Consider the following 22,679-nt stretch of genomic DNA (forward strand, 5'->3'; position numbering starts at 1 on the left):
CTGTTGAGCTGGAGTGGAGGGGGCAGAGGTCAGCCCGTGAACCCGTGGCCCTCACCAGCAGCCTGATATTTTGGCCCCCACTTGCAAACCTAATGAAATGTGTTAAGGAAGGGAGGAGGGGGAGGTTTTAGGGGAGCTGAAGGTGGGGGGCAGTCACCCATGCAGCAGACAACCACCCCAGACTTAATTTCCCCCCATTACATTAGCCTCCTGTTCAAATAATCCCACACAAGTCCACAGCCGAGCCGGGCGCCTGAGGAGGGAGAGGAGCCGCTTGTTGTTCAACAGCACTGAAAGGAAATGAGTGGTAAAATTACAGACCAATTCCTCTCATTAATGCTGCTTCACTCAGCCGTCCTGACTGACCCTAATAAGGCTGTCACAAAGAGGGGAGCCGGTTACCTCCAGACCCAGACCCAGACCCCGTTCCCTGACCCCAATGAACACAATCCTAAAAAAAAAAAAAAGAGCCGACGAACCGCACTCCAAAAGAGCAAGTTGGATTTTTCTGATCTTATTTATTTTTATTTATTTGAAAGGGACAATACACATTAAAGGGACAACAAGGAGTTTCTCCAGCGGCAGAACGAAAAATTCCACGACAATAAAAAAGTCTCACGTTAATGTGGATGAATCTACGTTACCACTTGTTAATGGGCCCATTTTCGATAAATATATCGTTTTTTCTCTATTGTTATTTTGTTATTATTAGCGGTGGTGGAAATGCCGGGCGAGCCGACCAGCGTTTCTTTACTTTTGGTTTTGTGGCGAGTCATGAGAATAACACCGCCGAATCACCGTTTATGGTCGGAACTACGACGGTATGTGATCGTCTTCCAACCTCTGACTTTAATTCTTGATGAATGAAAACATGAGTCTGTCTTGCGCCGGTCAAAGAATTTCACGGTGCACGGAGGCTCATAAATGTAGTGTGAAAACACTTCGCTTTCCAAAACTCCTCGTTGTCCCTTTAATGAACATCAGTATGTAAATACCAATGTAAACGTGTCGGGAGTTAGCAAGCCTGCTAATTTACATCTGCAGTCCCTTGGCAGGTAATAGACAAACAGACGGAGGAATAAGAGTTAGAATTAAAAAGAAAAGAGAAACAAATGCATTCATACATAGACATAATGTGCAGTAATGTGCAGTAATGTCAGTGTGAATTCTATACAGTTTGAACTCTGGAGGCTGTTTCTCTTCCTGAAACAGACCCAGAGAAATGATGGCTCACAAACAAAACAAAACTAAAACAGAACATTGGAACTCATGTAGAAACAAATGATCATGTATCGAAAGTCTTCTCACTTCTCTAGTGTAATTTGCTTTCAGCCACAGGGAAATTTGTTTGAGTTTTTTTGTCAGGGGCTTTCCACTCATAGCCCGGCTTGACGTTGACATCTTTGTCTCAACAGCTTGAAAACGATTCCTAGGATGAAAGTTTTCAGAGTAATCCACCAGGCTCTTACCAGTCAAACCTAATCTTTTTTGTGTATCCTTGAGCATGTTTTTTTTTAATATAATACTGGCAAGAAGATGTATGAATGTAGAGTCCCACTGTAAAGATGTTTAATTAGTCCAGTAGAAACACTGTGGTTATCATGACTGACTGAATTCCAGTCTGACAGCAGCTGCACAGCCAGAGAACGGATACCACTAGATTCAAGGATCACATATTCAAGCAGACTGGATGTTATGTTAAAAAAAAAAGCAGATTTGTTCACACTTGTCTAAAAAAAAAAAAAAGGATTTAGGCCACTGCAGCATGTAATGTGAACACAGCCAAAGCGTCACATAATATGTAACTGCCAACTCGCTCTTTTTTTCCTCCTAAAGTCTCTGGACATATTTCATATATTTTTAAAATCAGAATTCTGGCAGAAACGGCTGCTTAATGAGGAGAACTGTGCTTAAAACTAATGATTATGTCCTGAATATAATCAGTATGATTTAAAGTAGAAGTGGCAGTACTGCAATAATGATGTAAAATGCTGTTCATATATCTGTCACTGTTGCTGCTGGTGTGGAGTAATCCAGTTTGGTATTTACCTCAGACTTTTTCACAGTAAAACTGTGCGGCCTGGAAATTAAATTTCAGATTTCTGATGCAACCTTCTAAGTGTCAGCAGTGAGAATCCTTCCCTCTTCAGCCCAGATGAGGAGTGTGATATAATAACTCAACATGTCATCTTCCCTTCCTGTAAGCCATCCAGCATATATACACCCTGAAGGGCTTAAACAGCTTAAAATTTGCATTCAATTAATTAAACATGAAGCACGGCTTTATTTTGAGTCAGGAACTATTTTTTTTTATTTTAGGACTGTTCCCATTTGAGCTGAGATGCATCCACATCTCTTTGAATGTCCTTGAGATTTCCTCCGTGATGTCCAAGGAGCTGCTTTATTGACACTCACAGACTGAGTAGCAAGGCAGAGATCTGAGGTGACCCAGAAGCTAAGGGCCACTCTGACAGGATTACAGAGTTCCTCAGCTTCAACATGGGAGGCCAGAGGGAAGCCAGAGAAAAAAGAAAACATGCCAGCCAGCACTTCAAATAGGCCTGTCAAAGATTCAGAGCCCGGAGCACAGAAATGGTTGAAGTGAGAATGGAGCTATTGGCCTTTAGTGTTAAATATTACACACACCTCTGAAATGTATTTGTTGGTGGCGGTGAGAGCGGCTGTGCAGATGGACTGTGATGTCAGGGATCTGTCCTACATTATTTAGTCTTTACATAGCCATAAAATCTATGATCAGTATTAAGGCCCTTTCACAAGCTGGATAAAGGACACGAAATTGCGAAATATTCAGCAAATATTTAGCATCAAAAGCATTCACAGCGGCGGTGATGTGAATATGTGACAGCCGGTCTTTGCCTCCATGTCGTTCCTTAAATCTGTTTAACACAACTACTGGTTGATCATCCCTCACACCCGCTGTGCCGCTGTCGGCTTCTTACCAACGTTAGGCTACTGCCTCCAACACAGCAGCTCACTATCTGATCACTGTCTCATCACATTCTTTTTTTTACAATCAAATTTTTATTTTCATTAAAGCAGATATCAGTGGAATGTTTTTGTTAATATAAGTCCTAAATAGTCCTATTTTCCGTCAGCAATCACTTACATGAAGTATTTCAGCCTAAACACGAGTCTCTCCGTCACTCTGCTCTGCTGTAACCCGAGGAGAAAATTTTCCTTGTGGGATACAAGTGTTATCCAATGAGGAGAGAGAACGGCATGAAGGGCTGTGTGTGCAGCCAAGGGATGCGCGTGAATGTGGTGACGTAGCACGAGGACCAATTGATGCCTGACAAGGGCGGGGGCTGCTAACTCATGGTGCGTTCAAAGAAACTCGTACTTTGTGTTTTTCCTTCCTGTGAAGTCATACCAGTTCGATCTGGTACGAGTTCACGGGTCGGAAGTTACGAGTGGCCGTTATAGGGAACTTTCACAGACAACAGGATGGTAAAAACACGAGCTACGGGTTACCTGGAACGCTACCAAGTCGTAGTTGTGACTTGAAGCTGTAACTTACGGTTTCAAAAGCCTGCCTTGAACGCAGCATTAGCCGAAACGGCCGTGAAGCTGATATCTGCTTTAAGTCCAACAGAAATATTTCAGTGGATACAATATTATTAGAATGGATTCTCGGAGAAAGACAGTTGGCCCAAGACGTAAGAACACCGTCAAGTATTGATAATAATAATTTAAAAAATAAAATAAATAACAGTAAAATAATCATTGTCTGATCACTGTCCTGACAGGGTGATGCGTCACCACACATCGTCCTTCATTTGGTTGTCTTTCTAGAGTTTGTGTCCCTTGTCAAACAAGACGAGCATAGACTGTATATATAATAGGGGTGGGAGAAAAAAATCGATTCACATAAATATCGCAATATCTTTTTTGACGATTTTTAATTTTTTTTGAAATGTTTTAAAATATTGTTCAATGTGCATTTGTTAGCCTTTTTTACATACAGAGTACAGGTTTTGAAAAGGGTTTAAGTTCACTTTATAATGGAGTATGTTCATTTATAGGCTCCTACAGTATTTGTGTGCAGATAAATGTTAAAAATGCAGACTAAAAATCAAGAGAATCGGCAATATGGTAGAATCACAATTTAAATCGAATCGCCATCCAAAAAATCGTAGAAGAATCGAATCGGGAGAAAAGCATATCCTCCCAGCCCTACTATATAAAAGAAATGGCGAAAAGCTGGTGAGAGACACAGGTTGTCTACATTGTTGTCATGGTGATGTGATGTACCTCCTTTGCACGCTACATGATTGGTTGATGCGTTCATTCACCAGGCGAAAGCCCAAAAAATCGACCTCACTCTGAAAAAATGTCGCAATTTCGGCGCATAACATTGGTGCTCAGTGGTGCTCATCACTATGGTCGAACATGAAAGAGTGAGAGAGCAGTGAGTGAACAGAATTCTCTATCTCAGAGTGTAACGTGGGTAAGGAGGACGCTTAGTGATTGAAATATTACATCACATGAAGAGTTTGTGGTGGATCGATCAACGATGCTTGGAGACTTAAGGCGTCTTCAACCATGCAACATGCACTGTGCTGCTCCTCGCCAGCGACACCTGGGAGTCGGAGTTGAAGGGAAATACAGGGGAATTTCCTGCAAAAACAAAGAGCCTGTGATGTCAGATTGGGGCAAAGATTTATGTTCCACCAGCACACAGATTCTCATCACCCCTCCCCCCCCCCCCCCCCCAGCCCAAAATCCACTGAGGAATTTCTTCAGAACAAGATTGCGAAAGTCCGTAACACTGAGCCGGAGCTCAGACCCGAGTCGTGGCTTGAAGATGGGTTTCTGAGACACTCCTCATTCATCTTGACTGAGCTTGAGTAAATCTGTGGCTAGAATTACAGGGAATCCAAAAGCCATTGATGTGCTGAGTTAACAGCTGCACATTAAAGACAAGCCAAAGCTGCATCACTGTCAACCCAGGTCCAAACACCAACCTACAAGTATTTCCAGAAAGACTGAATTAGAATCAGTTTAATAAAAGCATTTGTAACTTCATTGTAATCCACAACTCTCTGCCGTCTTTGTAAAATGCATAAACTTTTATCCACTCCTTAGTTTGAAAATGAGCTTCCCTGAAGGAACTAGAAATGTACTTCTTTCTGTCTTCAGAAACAAACCAAATCACCCTTGTGACTTTACATTAAATCCACAGCTATTCCCAGCAGCTTCTTATCTGAAGCAGCTTCTTATCTGAAGAGGTGAATATAAAAGTATCTTTAAAATGAGTGGTATCAATAGTCTTGTGAAACAATACAAATAAGCAAATTCCCCAGAACGTAGCAACTCCTTCAAGAAAATCTTGATACTGGCAGCAGTAACTCTAAAAATCCCATTCATTCCTCAGCCATTGTCATGTCACAGCTTCTTAAGTGAAGAGACGGTTCGACATAAAGACCAAATGCTAATTTGAAATAAAATCATTAAAGGCTTTTAACAACTCGTGGTATAATTTCCAAACTCCTCTCTAGAGAAAGCACATGATGAAAGCCCAGTCATTCATTTGTTGGGCCTTGATTTACATCCTGCCACCACCAGCTGCCAGAGCCATTTTGTGTTGGAGTGTTTAGAGAGCTTAGGGGGGGCGGGGGTGGGGGGTGGGACTGTTGAAGGCGTTTTTAGAAAAGGTCTGGGTTCTTTTAATGTGACAGAAAATCTGAACTCGAGGACCTCTCCACTGCCCCGCACACGCACACACACACACAAACGTCATTTGCAGTTGGATCCAGCCGCGGCCGAGCACTCACACTCTGGTTTTTTTTTTTATTTTAAGGCCAAAGAGTGAAGGACGACACTCGCGGCCAAGTGTCAGCAGGTTCCTGTAAACATATATAAATACCTTATACACTCGCTGCTTTATGCCAGAGGCAGCCAGAGAAAAATGAGGCCTGAACTGTGACTTGTGTGTGTGGGAGGGGAGAGAGAGAGAGAGAAAAAAGATTGTAAGGCGGAGATGGTTATACCATTGAAAAGAGGAAATGAGGGTGAAGGAGAAGAGGGAAAATGGGGTGAGCGAGAGAGGTTTCCTAAGCTAATAAAACGCTGGGAGGGATGGAAGCTGCCAGCCAGCATTCCTGTGCCATTAGATAAGTTAGCTCACTGCAGCCTCCAGTTTCTCTGCAGTGCTGAAGTGGCAAGCTGAGGTCACCACCAGGGAGGGAGGGAGGGGGAGGGGGGCAATAAATTCAGAGTGTTGTTCTGTGCCGTTGTTGCTCTTAATCCTCTGAAGCTGTTTGGACGATGATGTATTTTTTAAAATATACGAGGTAAAAAAAAAAAAATCAGTGAGAAATCTGTGGCCTGTTGCTGTTCACTTCCACGTCCAAAGTGCAGGGATTATTCTAGACAACACTGCACACTGGGCGACACTTCAGCGACCGTTGCCAAGTGAGGAGTATTTTGTTCCTTCAGGAGAAACATACATAGAGAGCGGGCGGAACTAATTTTAGGTTTTAAATGCAAGGTCAGATATCACACACGGTACACTTTGGGATTGTGTAGCTCTCGCCCGGGCGCTACCGAATTCACACTAGCCAAACAGCGACACGGGAGCTTCTAAGTGTGACGGATTGCAGCAATTCCCAGTGAAGTCGAGGAGTTTTTCTTGCACACTCTGTTACAGTCTGCCTAACTGAACCGTTCACAGTGAAATCGTTTAAACCCAGCAGCGCGTTGTTTGTTTTTAAGAAGCTCTTGTAGTAGATGTGTATTATACCCAAGGTGCTAAATTCCTGGGTCGCAAAATGAGACGGAGGACTGCAAAAACATGATTCTCCTCCAAATAATTCTCCGTGCAGGGGGAGATCTCCTGTACTGTGAGATGGCTTTATTTAAATGGAAAAGGCTGCTCAGAGAGCGAGTATTCCCTGGTAACCATCCTCAGTAAAACCTTCCGCCAGTGTTTTACACAGGTTTTTACAATACTGGCTGCAGTTGAGTCTGTTCCAAGTCATTTAGGAGATATCAGTCAGTCCTGCCCCTACGGCTTTTTACTGTGTGGAGAAGATTAAAAAAACATCTTTTACTTGGATAAGTGTCTTCCATACGACACCCTTTAGCGATGATCAACACGTTAATGCAGCAGACGCGCTGCTCTTCTTGCTCATATAAGTGCAGTTAGATTTATAAGTCTCATAGTGGAACAATCTTTCTTGTGTTTTTTTTCTGCTCTGTGTAATTTCTCTTCCTGTCATGGTTGTGACAAAATAAATGACCTCTTTGATTGTGTGTCTCACAGGCATGCTGGTGGTCAATGTTACCTGGAGGAACAAGACCTACGTGGGCACGCTGTTGGACTGCACACGGCATGACTGGGCCCCCCCCAGGTAAGGAGCCTTTCTTTGTTTGTTTTTGTTTTCACTGGAGAACACAGGGGGACACATTTTTTTTTTTTTAAATGTATTCAAATATGCTTCATCTAATCTGCACTTGTTATGTTAATGATGCATCACTTGCGTGGTGGTGTTCAAACCAAGGGTACATGCACAGATTTTGCATAGCATCTGCACTTTACAGAGAATTTACCGTCATGCAAGTTGTAGATGTCGAGGTTGACAAGAGTCGTGATTACAATGAATTATTGATAACACTCTCTCTATCTAAGCTGCACTTGGTCTCTTAACCTTTTCATATTCTGCTTGATATGAATCTGCTGCGGTAGTATCAGCTCAAGTGTATATATATAAATATATGTATAGCTGAATGCACTGACTTGCCTGTGTGCAGCTGGACCATCCATGTTGGTCTCTATCTAGAGCTCGGGGAAACAGGATTCACTGGCAAGCGGCTGACATCCCAGGAGGTGGTTGTGGAAATAGAAAGCTACTCTAACAAGCCAGATTGCAAAATCCAATTATTGGACTAATAGCTTTTGCTCAACACTGTATAACATTCACTATCACAAAGGCAGCAATTTCTTAGATCAGTGTTATGTGGGCGGTAATCTCTGTGTGTTTGTTAATTTCTAGATATTTGCCTTTGTTATGCAAAGCGCACTGGTTGTGTAAAATACATTTCCAAACACTTGCCTTGATTTAGAACACCTGCACTGTATCTAAATGTAAATATAAATCTATATTTTAAATGCATGGTTAAGTGCAGCAAAAAAAAAAAAATCAAGATTAAAGCTGGGCTAATGGAAAACAAAGATAGACTGTATCGCACTAATGTATCAGTATATCACAATAATGTTCAGTAAGTGAGGTTTGCACAGTAAGTGAGGTTTGCTGGGCTGTATTTGCACCAACATAGTCTTATAGTGTGCAGCACCACTACATTAGGGACACACCATGAATAATTCAGAAAGCTTTCAACAGACTGAATATAAACTCAGGCTTGTAATGAGTCTAAATTCCTCCACCACTCTCAGACTACGGATGTATTCACATCCCCTGCTGGGGCTGAAATTGTTTGGAGAGACTTGTAGAGGAAGCTGTGAGTCATAGCAGCCCAATGTTTCCCTTTGTCACAGATTGCTAACCTTCACTGCTGTGCAGAAAGATAATTACATTACTGTTGTGGAGAGATAAGGCCAAACTGCTATTTTAAGTATTTGAATGACTGTATGTTTTGATTACAAAGCAGCAAGAAAATGTTCACTGCTGTCTTTTCTAATGATGTTTACATTTGCATTTTGAAAGTCGTCGTGACTAGGTTTTAAGTCCTTACTCACTTAAAGTGTGTAAAATATCAGAGTGGACAGGAGCAGAACAACTGTGTTCATGTTCTCTTCTCATATCATTTGCTCTTGCCGTATATTTTAATGTCTGAGCTGCAAAAAGACTTGAAACTCTGCAGTGCTTTCCTCATTTGCATGACTGCTATGACTTACTGTCTGTATTCTGAATTCAATATGAGATAATGTGGAGGTGAGGCATGTCCTTTGGCAAACCAATAAGTAAATGACTGTATGTGAGATCCTCCGTAAAAATATTAACAAACCTTTGGTAGAAAAAGCTTTTGTAATGGTATGGCCAACCACAGACATATCATAAATTCCAGCACAATAAGTAAACAATCATGTCTTCAGAACCATAGCAGTGTATCCCATCCATTGATTTTTCTTTTGTCACGGCCTGCCCCAATATTAACGCTGACAACCATTAGAGCCATGTATGATTTTCTTTTTTTTAATTTATGTATTTTTTGGCATTTCTAATTGGTCAAATCTTATTCATTGTATTGCTGCAGACAGCCCATTTAACTGCCTTTTCCCCCTGTCTGATAGACAGTGAACCTGTCCGTTATAGTCAGACTGGCTATTAGTTCTCTGCTGGGCTTTTAAATATCCAGAACATTTTTACCGTCCCTGTCTCCTTCTGCACCGGCCCTCTCTGTGTTTATTTGTGAGTGAAAGCATGCTTGTATGTGCTGTGACTGGGCCCACTGGCCAGTCAGAACATGTAATCAAAGCTTGCTATTTATTGGACTAAACATGATGCAGTGGAGCTGTATATATTGTTTGTCTGTTATTCAGTGATAATTTCACAATTGATGTAGTCATGGGATTTCCATTGTTTCATTTCAGAAGCTAAACTATAGCAGAGTTGCACTGACATCAACCATTGATGTTGTAACAACACTAATTCAGATTTTCAACACTATTGCAGGTTTTGTGAATCCCCCACAAGTGATTTGGAGATGAGAAATGGCCGTGGTCGAGGTAAGCGAATGAGGCCGAATAGCAACACCCCTATCAACGAGAACAGCAACTCATCGGACAGCAAGGGCACCACCAACAACAAGACACGCGCTGCCTCCAACAGTAAGGGCCGAAGGGGCAGCCAGACGCCGTCAGAGCGCCGCACTCCACCCAACAGTAACACAGAGGACATCAAGGCCAGTCCTTCCTCAGCTGGAAAACGCAAGACCAAACCAGCCTCAGACATGGAACCGAATTCCAGCTCAGAGGACACCAAAGGCAACAAACGTATGCGGACAAACTCCAACAGTGGAGGGGTTGGACCAACAGGTCTGCCTATCCCTTCTATTAAGACTGAACCACTTCCACCTCCCCTCGACCGCAGCTGCCCTTCTCCAGTTCTTATTGACTGCCCACACCCCAACTGCAACAAGAAGTACAAGCACATCAATGGTCTGAAATACCACCAAGCCCGTGCCCACAATGATGATGATGTTAAGTTAGAGTTAGATGGAGATAGTGAATACGGAGAGGATTCAACTCTCCACCCTGAACCGGGGAACTGTAATGGAGCCTCTATCTCTCAGAAGGGATCCCTGTCTCCAGCACGTTCAGTTACCCCAAAAGGCAGAAACTTTGATGCCCAAAGTCCTTCCCCATCCCCCGGCAAGTTTGGTTCAAAACAAAGTAAAAAGAAAATGGCAGAGGCCGATCCAGAAATAGGAGGTACACCAATGGATGGGTGTGAGGATGGGCCATGCCTCACTGATGAGGCCAGTAACGATGGTATAGATGATAAGAGAGGGTCAGACAAGTCCAAAAAGGGTAGCACTGGCACAAAGGCTGATAAAATGGCCCAGAAAAACATGAAATCACCACGGCCCATTGGCCCTGGCTCTGCAGCATCCCAGCAAATGTACTCTTTTCCTCCTGGAAACCCAAATTCCTCCCCAGGGATCACCCCAATGATCCAGGGTATCCCTAAGAGTCCACAAATGAAAGGCACACAGCCTAAACCCCCTGCCATTGGAGATCCTGCCTCAAGTAGTTCCAAAGACAAGAAGAAGAAAGACAAGAAGAAAAAGGATGGTGGGAAGGAAGCTGACAGTCCCAAGCCTCTGGGAAAGGGAGGAAAACTAGAGGAGGGGAAGCTTCCATACCCTGAACCTTCCGATCAAGGAAAGGGGGAAGGACTCCTCAATGGTTCGTCAGATCCTCACCAGAGTCGCTTGGCCAGCATCAAGGCTGAAGCTGACAAGATTTACAGCTTTTCTGACAATGCCCCCAGCCCATCCATTGGTGTAGCCAGTCGGATAGATGGCAGTGGGATGCCACAGCCTCTCACACCGCATCATGTGGTGAACCAGAATGGTGCTGACAATTCATCAGTCAAAACCAATAGCCCAGCATACTCAGACATTTCAGATGCTGGTGAGGATGGTGAAGGGAAATTAGAAGGTGTCAAAGTCAGGACAGAGGACCAAGCCATCAGGGAAAGTGTCAAAAAAGCACTCTTTCCAAACCAGACACCCAGTAAAGAGTCCCCGTACTATGCCGGCTATGATGCATATTACTCCCCCAATTATGTCAACCCCAGTCCCAGCGGGCCCAATCAAGGCACACCAGTTCCTGAAGGGCAGGTTAAGATCAAAAGGGATGATGACCAGGACCAAGGTGAAGAGAAAATCAAGTTAGAGGTTCATGAAGACCGCAAACCTGACATCAGTGTTCCTGGCCAACAGCAGCAGCAGCAGCAGCAGCAGCAGCAACAACAGCAGCAGCAACAACAACAACAACAGCAACAGCAACAGCAGCAACAACAGCAACAACAGCAACAACAACAACAACAACAACAACAACAACAGCAACAACAGCAGCAGCAGCAACAACAACAGCAGCAACAGCAGCAACAACAACAACAACAACCTTCAGTCATCCAACAAAGATCCAACATGTACATGCAACCTCTGTACTACAACCAGTATGCCTATGTCCCCCCATATGCATACCATCCCGATCAAGCCTACCATAACCACTTGATGAACACCAACCCAGCCTACCGGCAGCAGTATGAGGAGCGGCAACGACAGATGGCTGAGCAGCATCGCGTTGCTGAGAAAAAGTCTGATGTAGCCATTAAGGAACGAGAAGCCTCCATGAAGGAGGAGTGGAAACAAAAGAGCCCCATGCCGCCAAGCCTCTCCAAAGCCCCGAGCCAGTCAGACCTTGGAAAACCGCAGCAGCCCCAAGGAAAATCGAGGGACTCGCCCTCCGAACCCTCTTCAAAGACTATTGGAAATATAAAGGGGGAGGAGCAGAAGTCCCAGCAAGCTGAGGGGCTAAAGATGAAGCTGGCTGAAGGGGGGCACCATGGAAAAGAAGACTCCAAGCAAACATTGGAGTCCAGGGGTCAAGCAGGGATGGAGCAGGCCATATGGTACAGACAGGTAAACAACAGTTTGGTACAGCAGTATGAGAATACACACTTGTGAATCTGTTGTGAGAATATTTCTATACGTTTTTCCAATATTGTGCTTACTCAAACCTTCTTTCCCACCCTCAGCAGTACCCCGAGAGCCAGAAGCCCCAAGCAGAGGATGAACACCAGCAACAACAACCTCGATGGAAAGATGAAAGGGACAGGGAGCGGGAACGTGATCGTAAATTAAAGGACGACAGGCCCAGGCCCAAGGACAATCAAAGCGGGCCAAAGGAGGACGTCAAAGAGGGCAGCGATCCCAGAATCACTTCTGAGGACCACCGGGCTCTGAGCAAAGACTCTCGTTCTAATCCCCACATGCAGTTTTCATCACCACTAGCGCAGCACCAAGGCTACATGCCCTACATGCATGGTTACCCCTATGGACAAGGCTATGACCCCAACCACCCTGGATACAGGGGCATGCCCTCAGTCATGATGCAGAATTACCCAGGTACGTCAGTGTTTTACACTTCATTCATCTTCTTCTTCGTTCATTTTACACTTGTTTGAACTGCTCACATTTACAAGCTCAAGTGACCTAGTTTGTCATTATTTTGGCTTGTGAGTTGAATCATTGGTGTGTGTCAGCAGTGGTTCCTGTGGTTTCCTCCTGTCAAATACTTGCAAGATTAACAGTGATTTTAGGATGGTGGTCTTAACTACATTTTAAGGTGTGCACGGTGGCTTTTATATTACATGTAAAAGCAACAAAATCAACATGGTTTGAAGAATCTAATTTATCTGTCTTGCTTGGCCTGAAAACACAGAGGCTGCAGGGATTTGTTAGAGCAGATTTATATTCTCCTTAAAAACTGTATGTACCAGTCTCAGCAGGAGAAGTGTTTCTGTGATGATTTCAGTCGTAACTGATAGGAATTCTTGTGTAATTTGCAGCAATCTATGCGCATTAAAGTTCTTGTGATCGTTTAGTGGAGTCTTTGGGGGCAAAACCCAGCATAGGAGGTTAAACAGGTCAAGTCAATCAAGAATTGATTTTGTTTTACCTAAGTTCAGTGACTCTGAATAGAATAAATATGTGGGAAATTGCAGTTAGTGAGCAATGACTGCAGGCATTTCTGTTCTTTAGTTGTTTTCATCACATAAATATTGCAGGTGCTGGTAAAATTGCATGCTGTCATAAATGCAACTGGGAGCAGTTGAATGTTGTGATCATTCACTGATTGGAAACGGGTTGCCTAAAGGATATAGTCAACATGTACTATAGCACCATACACGCAATGGGCACAATGTCTGAGGCAAAATGAAATGAAAACATCACAGTCTGCAGCTGGGCCCAGTCTAATCAACAATCTTGCAATATCATCTAACACTGATGAATAAGTTTGATTAATGTGAACACTTATGAAGAGTAATCAATCATAAGATGTTGCATTTTCACTCTGCAAGAGCCTAAATTTGAACCATCCATTCTCTTCATCACTCCCAGGTTACCTACCCGGAGGTTATCCCTTTTCTCCATACGGTAGTAAAATAGCCGGAGGTGAGGAAGGCAGCGACAAATCTCGTGCTAGCCCCACCGTCACCAAAACGGCAACAGACTCCAAAGCCTTGGATATCCTGCATCAGCACGCCAGCCAATACAAGAGCAAATCCCCCACAGTAGGTGACAAGCCGCCCCACGACAGGGAGAGGGAGCAGGACAGAGGAGCCGCCGGAGAGAGGGATCGGGAAAGAGAGCGCGAGAGGGAAAGAGAAAGAGACGTGGACCGGCCGCGCTCCTCCCCCTCCCAGCGTATCATGCCCTCTCATCACCACCTGGGATACCCCCTGCTCTCAGGGCAATATGACCTGTCCTACGCCACAGGTCAGTCAGTCAGCCCCGTCCCTCGGGTTAGACATCACTTAACACTAAACTCAAACAAATAAACCACTGCCAGTATAAAAAGAATATTACAATTCAGTTCCTGTAATTAGATGCAGACTGTTAAATCATGGCAGTTGACTAATCAATGATCTAAATTCAGAAGTACAATAGGTAATATGACTCCAGCACAGAGGTGAGAGCAGAGAGATCTCCTTCAGACCTGACAATGAAACCAAACACAAGCCTACTGAGACCCAGGTAAACTGAGAGCAGTGTTTGCAAATCTGACAAATGCAGGTCGTCCTCTTTGCATAGACAACGCACAAAGCTGTTGGGAAAAAAAAATGTAGGTAATGAGTTAAGAGTACTGGCACAGCTGTAGAACATCCTGTGAACATAAAGCCCTGTGTTTCTTTGTCCTGGATTGATTTGATTTAAAGTGAAAAGAACACCCTGCTCTCCTTTTTTTCTCTTTTTTTTCTCCTTCCAACATTTATGTTGCAGACTCAGAGATAGCAACCTGTAAAGAAAACAAATCCCGGCCAAACAAAAGCTTTACTCTGCTGCAGACTAGTACAATATGCAGTGCAGCATTTAGCCCCTCAGCTCATCCATTCTAAGTGGGTCCTCTGAGGACAAGTGGATCAGTGCTGATAATAGAGACATGGATGAGGCCGCCAAGACAGTGATCCACTGCAGCCTGCACTGACCTCTAGTGGCAGCTCTGATGTATTACAACCAAGAAGTAAACACACTCAGCTGCCAGTTCATAAAGGAAGCTCAAAGTATTTGTAATGTAGTACACCCGTTGGAATAGGACATGATATTCAGCCTTTGTCTCTTATTATTCAAATCATTTACCCAGAAATACCACAAAACATACTTCAATACTATATCTTTACGTAGAGATATGAGAGCAAACTGGACTTGAGGTACTTTAAGTATCCAAAGGATTCAATATACAGAAAAGACCTTACTACAGCATTATGTGGTTTATACAATACTGTATGATTGTATCACTCATTGTATGCATTCAGTGTTAATTTAAAGGAGAATTCTGGTCATTTTCTAAGTAACGCTCTACAGCTTTAGGTCCCCGGGTGCTACCATAGGAAAAGACCTGAGAAAAATCCATGCAGCCAGGACCGAGCTCTGCTCCTGCTAGCTGAGATACACTGCAGTTAAACAGCAAAGTAATGGGGGCAGAACGTTGAAACCGTGACTTTGGCCTCTATTATGCTCAAAATATCACTACACATGCTTTGCAACATCCACCAGTGCCTTACCACACAACACTGACTGTGCATAAACTCTGTTAATATGAGAGAGCAGTGTTAACTGTGTTTTTGTCACATAGCTCTGTTCATGCTGGCTTCCTTGGTAGACCTGATAGTCGACTGTGGAGCTCATGCTCAGTCTGCATCGGTGTAAAAAGTGGAGAATATGTCTGGATCCAATGTTGAAGAGATGGAGGAACATTTTGAATTTGTTGGTCGTTTGTTTATTCAAACCAGAATATGTAGCGGAAATAATGAAAGTAATGGCAAACAAACACTGCATATCTCCAAAGTCAGGCAGGTTTCCTGGATGCCAACTCAATTGCTGATGAGAACCGTGTCAAAAAGGAAAAAGGGAAGAAAAAAAAACAATCGATCACGGACTTCATGATCGATTACCATGGCAACTAACGAAGCTTCGATTTTTTTTGGGGTCAGCCCCCATTACTTTGCTGTTTAACTGCAGTGTAGCTCAGCTAGCAGGAGCAGAGCTCGGTCCTGGCTGCATGTATTTTTCTCAGGTCTTTTCCTATGGTAGCACCCGGGGACCTAAAGCTGTAGAGCGTTACTTAGAAAAAAACTGAATTCTCCTTTAATGCTGTTATGTAAAATGTGTCAAGTTTTTTTTAGCCATTCATATACTATACTATATGTTGTACCCCATTTTTTTATTTTGTGATTCTAAAATGTGGTTAAAAAACCCAGAATGACAGTTTCCTCTGAAATGTAAAGTAGAGCTCTTAAATAACCTGAAGTGGTGAAGTGCAAATACCTCAGGACTATAGTAAAGTACTGCGCCCGGAGTACACGTCCTTACATTGCACTACTGCAAGTGAAGGCTTGTAAAATATTCATGAACTCCTTTCCTTTCCGTGTCTGTGTTTTATCTGAATGAATAAGTAATCCACCCATAAATAAGTGTTTCCTTTTTGTGTGTGTTTTGCAGGGAAACCTGACCGTCACACCTCAAGCCTGCAAAGATTCATGTGACTGGCTCACATGAGAAGAGGATCTCCTGGGTGTTACCTTTTAGACATCAGTTGAATGGTGTTTCTATCTATATTTTTATTTCTTCTGCTGAAAGGCTACGGCAGATTGTCATTTTTTCCCCCCTCCCCTCCCCTCGTAAATGACCCCCAAATTCTCCAAACCTTGGACTGTAACAGGACTGATAAAAACCCAGGTTCAAAGCCATCACTCTGCCCCATCACGCAGAGGAAACACCAACCCGCTGATTATCTAGTCTTTGCACTGTCAACAAATACAATGCAAAAAGAGACTATTGGACTGCCAGAACAGCTTTTTTTTGTTGTGTGTGTTTTTTTGTTTTTTGTTTTCCTTTGACTGCATTGTTTTTTGTCGCACGCAGAAAGAAATTGGCAGTGATGTCGGGGGAGTTGGGTGGCTGATGGGAAAGGGGAGTCAAACTAAATTAAAGACTGACAAAAAAAAAAAAGTGAGTCATACTGAAATGATTTCAACTCTTATGTCTTTGGCTTCTCGTACGCCGTGAAACAACAGTATATCCTTAACTTGACAAATGTTTGGCTATATTTTGTGGGGAGAGAGAATATGGCAGCAGCTGCTTTCTTCAGAGACTTAAGAGCCTGAGACTGAAGTTTTTTTTTTTTTTTTTTTTCCATTTTCCATCATCATTGTTAATTCCCATCCTCTTTGAACCCCACAGTGCTCGTTTCAGGGATGATGTCGTCATGTTTTGCGAAGGGACCGCATACACCTCAATGGAGAATAAACACTATTCATGTTTTTCTTTTCTCAGTAATATTTTTTTTTAGTTCTACTCCATATCATTGTGTTCATCTTTGAATGTGTCTGATGCTGGTATTAGTCCTGTTTTTCTTTTTTCTTTGCTCTCAATGAAAGGTTCACATCTGTCTTCACGCTCACTCGCACCAGTGAAGCCACATTAGCAAGCGATGAATTCACGGGGCGTTGTCATCACAGCGTTGGGCCACCTGTGGGTTTCTTTTTGGTGTTTTCACTGTACAACTGTGCTTCATTCAGCTCATCAAGTTTGATTGTTTTCTGCAAACAATGTGAAATCTCACCCGACTCGTGTATTTTTCTGCTGTAATATAGACCTTTAGCCTACCTTTATGTGCATAAATGTTTATATTTATCCCAGCACGCAAACTGTTTTAAGAACCATCACTGTTAACTAGCTCCCGGACTTCACAGCGTTGAACACTTTGTGCTCAGATCATTGCAGAGTCTCTTTCTAGATGTCTCCGTGTGCTTCTTCTGTGCCCCGGCTTCGCTTGTCTTGCCTCATATCTTTTTCTTTTTTTTCTTTTTTTTCTTATATTGCAAAGATTTCAAACACATCACAAGCTTGGTGCATGTCTTTATTCATCTCAACATACAGTGTGCGATTAGACTGGATGCAGACCTGTGAATCGGTACCCACGTCACGGCGACTCGGTCAGATTACAAGAAAAACAAAATGGTGAATCAGTCAGATTTATTTTTCTTTAGGTTATTGTTCATTATTTAAAAAAGAAAAAAAGAAAAAAAAAAAAAGGGAGAGATTTTTTTCTCTTGGTGCTTCGCTTGCTTGTGTGACTTCACCATAACACACTTTCACCTCAGGCGGTTGTTAGCATGGTTTTCCTGCCAGCGGCTTTGGGTCAGGCTGAAACTGGGCCAGTGAGTCTGATACCTCAGACACCGGGTTTTTCTTTGTTGGGTCGCTGCCTGTGCTGTAAGGTCAACCACTGGCACGTTAAACAAAAGTGCATGAAATGACCCACCTCCACCTCCAAAAAACCAAACAAAAAGCCTTCTTTCTACTATTGTTGAACACAAATGAAGTAATCAGATTCAAACAGTGAACTTAATTCACAAGACAGAGTGAGTCAGTGAAAAGCTTGGAGCAAACACGGTGTAAACAAGTGAAATGGGACTTATGACACACACACACTTTACTGAAGTGGGGGAAACTCTGAGTTGCCCAGTGAGCTGAATAGAAGCACGTTGCTCTAGGCTTTTCCTTTGGATCTCCTTCTGATGGTGCCACTCTGTAAAATTAAACCAAGTCTGGTTTACAAAAAAAAAAAAAAAAAAAGCTACACAAAGGGCAAGCGTCAATATGGCCTGTTCTAGCGAGGTCCCTCTTGGCTTTAAATTACACTTCTCTCATACCTCAGGGCTTGGAGGTGAAACTCTATCCCTATGCTATTTGCATTGATTTGAGTGGGCTTCTGTTGATGGGTGTGAGAAAAGCACATTTTCTGCTCTGAGCTGTGTGTGCTGTGGTGTGGTGGTTCATTCAGAAATGACAAACTGGCCCAGGACAGAGTGTGTGAGAGGGGGGGGTGGGGTGTGTGGGGTTGGGGGTTGTTAATATGCCATACTGTGCTGTTGTGGGTTGTGAACAATCTTTACGTTCCTCTAAAGCATTATAATGAGAGTACATTATTGACCATGTTGTCATTAAATTTAATTTTATTCATTTTGGTTTTACAATCACCTTTAGTGTCCCCATTGTATTTTCTTTTTTTTTTAATTTAACACTGTATGTGATCAAGCCACCAGTTAATCTCATGTCTAACACCCTCAGCGGTTTGTTGAGACACTGAAACTGCAGCTCTTCATCCTGAGGTTCTTGGACATTCCAAGTAAATAAGTTGACAGTTTCTCCTTCCAGGATTTTTTTTTTTTCTCCTGCAAGATGATTTAACTTTTTGTCTTTTTGCGCATTTTTAAAGAAGAATGGCTGACATGAATAAGATGAATGTGGTGGTGTTTGACTTGTACTTAATCTGTAAGGGTAATCTAGGCAGCTGTGATGTTGTCATTAAAAGTCAGTGGGTTTTAGTACCAGCAGACTGCATACATAGTTTTATCAGACAATGGTTGTGACAAGTGCATTTGTTCTCTCTCTGAGAGTAGTAATGTTATCTCAGTAGTAAGCAAAGCCCAGTGAAAAATCATATATACTAAAGTGTATGAAAAAGCCAGAACAGTAATGTTTGCTATAAACATATTGGAAAGTGCTTGGCTCTTGTATTTTGCAGGACTGTATTTGTTTCATGGTGAAGAGTATATTTATTGGCCAGCAGTTGTCTCAATTGGTGCCTAGTTGAACATTCTTCTGTGAAAACACAGAGACACTTGCTCGTTTGTCCTTTCCCAACCCGCCTACTGTCACACAAACCCCCGGCCCCGCCCCCCGCCCCATCCCCCCACACACACCCACCCCAAAAGTACCAGCACTGGTGCTTTGCAAGGATGTTTACAATGTCTTCATTTTCTTTCTGTGTGAGAAAATTCAGAACTCTTTCTCCCTCTCCTCCTTTCTCCCTCCCTTCAGGAGTTTGTGTAAAGTGTACATTACCATGGTTCTTTTTTATACAATACTCTGTAACTTGCCTTTGTAAATTTGGGCTGGAAAAATAAATCTTTTTATGAGACTATCTGTCCTGGGAACTGCTCTATGGCTCCTGCTCTGTCATTGCTGTGGAGTTAAGAGACACTAACGTTGTGGAGTTATCCTGAGATTTTACTCTGCTGCGACTGTTCGGCGTGTGCACAGGCATTATCTCCAAATAAATACTTGATTTCAATTTTTATCTCAGTAACAGTGGACTGATTCTTTTACTCATCTCTCTTCAATGCAGGACGGAGAGGTATAGAAGATCTGTTGTGCCTATACCTACTTCCTAAATGGTAGATGAGCTGCCAGACAAATGAATTTCCCTTTGTTGATTAATAAAGTCATTCTTATTCTTATCATTTACTAGAGTAGACGAACAGACAATGCTTAGAAATTCATTTCAGGAAACAGAGACTGCACTGTGGGCTTTGGCCACAGGAGAGCAGTGTCTCTGAAGAGGCCTAATAGGCTTACAACACACAACACACACATCACAGTCTATATCATCAGTCATGAGGAGAAAGAGTTGGTGGCAGAGGGCTTCAACAGGGGGTCCGCATAGGTGCTGCTTTCAAATAAAAACATGGATTTAAAAAGCTTGTCTGCATGATCATCATGTATTGTTGATACTGGCATTACTATCAGTGAACAAGGTCTGTTTATAAATGTTTATAAATCACTGTAGCTTGTACTCATTCAGAAAAAAACATGAATATATGAACCTGTGTATTATTTGAATAGCTTAGTATTGCATTATTGCACAATAATAAGCTATGTTTATTCATGGTACTGAGCCCAGTTTGATATAATACACTTTATTTTTAATATAGTAGGGGTCCCTGCTTTATCTCTCCGTCAGTTTAGGGTCCTTGGCCTGAAAAACGTTTAAGACTTCTGATTTAAGGGATATGTAACTGATTGAGTGGGAGAAACAGCGCTACCATAGCAGCTATGACATAAAGTGTTAGATGATTTATGTTATGTCCTGTGACATGTCTGGGCAAAACTTGACTCGCATTTACTGGCACAAGCTTCTCAAATTCCTCATGTTTGATTTTATCTTTATTATATCATTTCAAATTGAAAACTTTGAGTCCAGGGCTTGTTGGTCAGACAAATAAAACAACCTCAAGATTACTGGGGAAATGATGCTTCAGTAATTAACAAGCATTTTCTTAGACAGTGATAGACTGAAAACTGAAATGACGACTAGCTGCAGCCCTGGCTGTGCTCAGACCAGCTGTCAGCAGTCCATCACTCAACGCAAACACTGCACAGACTTTATCTGCGTCTGCTGTGGCGTTCACTTCTATCAGGAAGTTTGGATATTTTTAACTGCCCCTAATGCTCCTGAACAGAGAGTACGCTCTGTGCATTAGCATAATGCAACATCAGTGACAGGGAGTGATTACGCTGGGGATGATTTTGTTGAGTGTAAATGTGAAATCTGATTATCCTCTCTGCTCTGCAGAGGGAGGAGGGAGAGGGAGGGAGAGAGGGAGAGGGAGAGAGAGAGGATGAGGTTGGCTGCAGGATAGATTCAGAAGGAAGGAGGGGTTAAGATAGCAATGTGCTGAGCCAGTGGCTTTTCCACAGAGCAGCTGGCTGGCATCAGGACAGGACAGGCCGCTCACAGGACGGATACCTTGAGGACGGCTCTCCTCCGCTCGCCGTAGGACACTGAGGCTGCCTTCCAGGAGGTGTTCATGGGATGCACTATCTACGCAGCCAGCCCTAAGGCCCTGCCCGCCGACGAGGCCCCAGGCCAGGACAGATACTACCAGATCCCCCACTACCGCCAGCCCCATGGTAACTGCAGTCAGAGGATAGCAGCCAGCAGAGCCAGGTCAGTCCACAGCACACAGCAGCAGCAGCAGCAGCAGCAGCAGCAGCAACACTGTGGCTGCTGCTCATGACTTCAAGTGGATCCAGGTAGAAGCAACTGATGCTTGTAGTTAGTGAGCCAGTCACAGAGGAGCAGGTGCAGACAGTGTGAGCTGATGTGTCTGAGGGTAGCGCAAACTTTGGCATCAGGAAGATGTTGAGTGTTTTTTCACATTCAGTTTATTACATCTAGATTAACCAGACTTCAAGCTTTTTTTAAAAAAATGCAATGCATCTACTGTAACAGATGGAAATAAGCAAAGGAGATATTTAAAGGGATAGTTCAACATTTTGGTAAATTGGCCCATTGCCATAATCCCAATAGTTTTAGGAGTAGGTTCGTTGTCTTTAATTGTCGGTGCAAGCTGTTTTTAGAACGGCGGAGCAGAGCCGTGAGCTGCTCAGAGCTACGCTACGGAGGCTAATGGGATTTCTTGGTTTCCCTCATCAAACTCATCAAATACACAATCCAACAACTCCAAAACGCTCTGGTGGACAAGTTGTGACCTGCACATTCACCACGCTATGAGATAATAATGGAACGTTACGAGACAGAGTTGTTTTTGAGGTAAATTCATGCAAAACCGCTGATGCACGTTCCCGTCGAGGGCTGTTTTTCGGCAAGCAGTCTCTGCACCACCAGAACATTTTGGAGTTGTTGGATTGTGTATTTGATGAGTTTGATGAGGGAAACCAAGAAATCCCATGAGCCTCCGTAGCGTAGGTCTGAGCAGCTTGCGGCTCTGCTCCGCCGTTCTAAAAATAGCTTGCTATGAGATAATAACGAAACCGAGTTGTTTTCGAGGCAAATGCAGATACTGCTTGGCGAAAAACTGCTCCCAACGAGAGCAGTGGTTTTGCATGAATTTACCTCGAAAGCAACTCCGTCTTGTAACGTCCGACAAATAAAGGTAACAAACCTACTGCTAAAACTATAGGGATTATAGCAATGGGCCAGTTTGCCAAAATGTTGAACTATCCCTTAGTTCCCTAAGTTAACACTAATGTGATGAATACTGATCTTTTAAAATGTATTATGAGATACAGTTGCAGTTAGGACATCCAGTTGCAGTGATTGAACTGTGCTTCTGGTATCAACATGGGTAGAAACACGGAGAACAGGCCAA

The 22,679-nt window shown here is 43.1% G+C and overlaps 1 protein-coding gene across 3 annotated transcripts in view; it reads left to right on the forward strand.

Moving 5' to 3' along the window:
* Nucleotides 1-17,764, forward strand: part of znf609b (zinc finger protein 609b) — a 97,016-nt gene extending 79,252 nt beyond the window's left edge. Inside the window, exons 4-8 of one of the 3 annotated variants that reach the window (XM_083993601.1) lie at nt 7,286-7,373; nt 9,657-12,135; nt 12,252-12,621; nt 13,618-13,995; nt 16,219-17,764. In XM_083993601.1, coding sequence (XP_083849727.1) covers nt 7,286-7,373; nt 9,657-12,135; nt 12,252-12,621; nt 13,618-13,995; nt 16,219-16,262 — 3,359 coding nt within the window. In that variant the 3' untranslated portion in view covers nt 16,263-17,764. The remainder of the gene's footprint in view (nt 1-7,285; nt 7,374-9,656; nt 12,136-12,251; nt 12,622-13,617; nt 13,996-16,218) is intronic. The other 2 variants (XM_083993602.1, XM_083993603.1) reach the window with 2 other exon arrangements.
* The last annotated feature ends 4,915 nt before the right edge of the window (nt 17,765-22,679 follow it).

This window comes from Trachurus trachurus (genome assembly GCF_905171665.1).
Source record: "Trachurus trachurus genome assembly, chromosome: 3".
Classification (NCBI taxonomy): domain Eukaryota; kingdom Metazoa; phylum Chordata; class Actinopteri; order Carangiformes; family Carangidae; genus Trachurus; species Trachurus trachurus.